This window comes from Propithecus coquereli, unplaced genomic scaffold (assembly GCF_000956105.1).
Source record: "Propithecus coquereli isolate 6110/MARCELLA unplaced genomic scaffold, Pcoq_1.0 Scaffold23, whole genome shotgun sequence".
In the NCBI taxonomy this organism is placed as follows: Eukaryota; Metazoa; Chordata; class Mammalia; order Primates; family Indriidae; genus Propithecus; species Propithecus coquereli.
In genome coordinates, this window is record NW_012147841.1 from 3,542,756 (window position 1) to 3,545,223 (window position 2,468).

A 2,468-nucleotide genomic window follows, 5' to 3' on the forward strand; every position below is an offset into this window, starting at 1 on the left:
TCTTAAGTGCTAACAAGCTAGATTCTATACTCTTTGCTCATTACTGTATCATTGCTGCTTATTAAAATATTTTCTGAATAAATGAATGAATGAATGGAAGTCATCCAGGACACAAGGTAGATATTGGAAGTAGGAACAGATGAGCATTCTGGGAAAAGAAGATAATAGTTGCAATCAGAATACAGTAAAGTGAATTTTATATTGAGGTAACCTATTGGCCAGCATAGTCCACCTATATATTTCCTGTCGGGGCAGAAATTAATTCCAGGTCATGGGCAGCCTTGAGCTGTAAGGGTTCCTATCTGCATGAAAGGGCAGGTAGAGTGGGAGGGAGAGATCACATCTGGCATATTTAAAATTAGGGAAGGAGCTAATGCTGTAGTGGAGAAAGCCCTGTTCTGTAAGTAGGAGACCTTGTTTCTAGTCCAGATATGATAATTGTTTTGTTCTGTCACCTTCGGAATGATGTGGTATGACATTGGAGAGGTCACCATTTATGTTTGCATTTATTTACATAACTGTATAATGAGATAATAAAAACATTCTCCTAATGTGTATTAAAATGAATGAGCTAATAGAGGTAAAAACATTTGAAAAAGTATACAAAGACTTTATAAATTGGGGTTAATATTTGCCCAGAAGATGGGAAGTTCTTCATTTTTAGAATTTCTGTTCTTTTATTCATAATTATAAGTAAGAGTTATCTAATTGTAAAAAGAGTCGTGGCATAAAAAGCCCTATCCTCTATGGCCACTATATTCTAAGTTTTGTAAGGGCCTGACTGTATCAGTTTTACTTACTGTTTATCCTCTGCATACAGGGTCTAGTCGGTACCCAGAAATTATTTTTGAATGAATGGTAAAGTGAATTGTCATTGTGGTTGGCATTGTATGATTTCTTTGCCTTGTCGGCATTCTACGGAAAGGAACCATCTGAGGTAAAACTCTTGATGTTTGTGTATATTTTCTTGAATTTCAGCTGTGGCAGAAGTAAAACTTCGAGATGATCAATATACACTGGAACACATGCATGCTTTTGGAATGTATAATTACCTACACTGTGATTCATGGTATCAAGACAGTGTCTACTACATTGATAACCTTGGAAGAATTATGAATTTAACAGTGATGCTGGTAAGAAAAACATATAATATTAGGATTTTCCAGTAAATTTTCCCTTTAATCTGATGTCCAGAGAATTGAGGTATATATACCTTTTGTATATGGAATCCTATGTATGTAAGACTCCATTTTTGCTTAATTCAATTTTAATTTTTCTCTTTGTTCCTGTTACTTACACTTATTTATTCACCTCCAATCTTGATGATGCAGGGGGTGTCCCAATGAAGGGAGGAAAGCACTCTGAATTCCCCAAGTGGGCTCTTGGCTTCAAGTGGGAAAGAATTCAAGCGCAAGCCAACTAGCAACAGAGAATTTATTAAGATAGAGACAGACAATAGATCCTACTCCACAGACAGAGTAGGGGTCCTCTCCCAAGCAGGAGGAGGGGTCCTCTCCCAAGCAGGAGAAGGACCCCTTATGGGGCAATGGTAACGTTTTTAAATGTTCAAAAAACCTGTTGGGAAACAGCCATTCATGACCAGCGTTGTCTTGAGGTCAGGCCATAAAGGTTAATCATAAACTGCTGTTACAGAAAGGTAAGCACAGTGTGTAAGGCATCTCACTTAGTAATTCATCCATCCTCGGGTGGTCCTGGGCTGGTGACTTCCTTGTTCAGAGTGGTTAGGGTCTGATATTGGTCAAAATGGCTGTACTCAGGCTCCCTAGGCCTTCCTTTTCTGCTTTATCCCTACATTTTCACCATTGGGCAAACACTCTGACGGATTTTATGTATGTATTCATGTTGATGTAGATGTTTGTATCTGCTTTTCCTATGTGAGGTGGTTTCCCCAACTGTAATAGTGGATTTGTCCTTTTTTTTGGTAAATTTTTGCTTCATGTTTTTTTAACTATGTTACTTGGATATAAACATTTAGCATTATTTAATCTACAATGAATTGATTCTTTTAGCATTATGAAATGTCCCCTTTTATCTTTAGGTTCTGGGAGTAATTTTTGTCTTGAAATCATCTTTGTCTGATATTAAAACAGTCATTTCTGGCTTAAAAAAAATCTTTTTCTATCCTTTTTCTTTCAATTTATCAATGTCCTTGTTTTTAAAGTATGTCTCTTATAAATAACATATAATTGGATCCTGTTTTTTATTCAATATGACAATCTGTGTCTTTCAATTGGAGAGTTTAGTACATTGACAATTAATCTAGTTCCTGATATTCTTGGGTTTATGTTACCATCTTGCTATTTCATTTCAATTTGTCCCATCTGTTCTTTGTTCCTTGGTCTCTGTTCTTACTTTTCTGGGGGATTGATTAAAGTGTTTATTTTTAACAAATTTTATTAAAATTTCATTTTATTTTCTCTTTTGACTTTCATTTAAACCTGTTTGTA

The 2,468-nt window shown here is 35.6% G+C and overlaps 1 protein-coding gene across 1 annotated transcript in view; it reads left to right on the forward strand.

Annotated features, from left to right (window-relative positions):
* Nucleotides 1-2,468, forward strand: part of NUDCD1 (NudC domain containing 1) — a 109,863-nt gene that overhangs the window by 18,868 nt on the left and 88,527 nt on the right. The window contains exon 2 of the mRNA XM_012645297.1: nucleotides 979-1,133. Coding sequence (XP_012500751.1) covers nucleotides 979-1,133 — 155 coding nt within the window. The remainder of the gene's footprint in view (nucleotides 1-978; nucleotides 1,134-2,468) is intronic.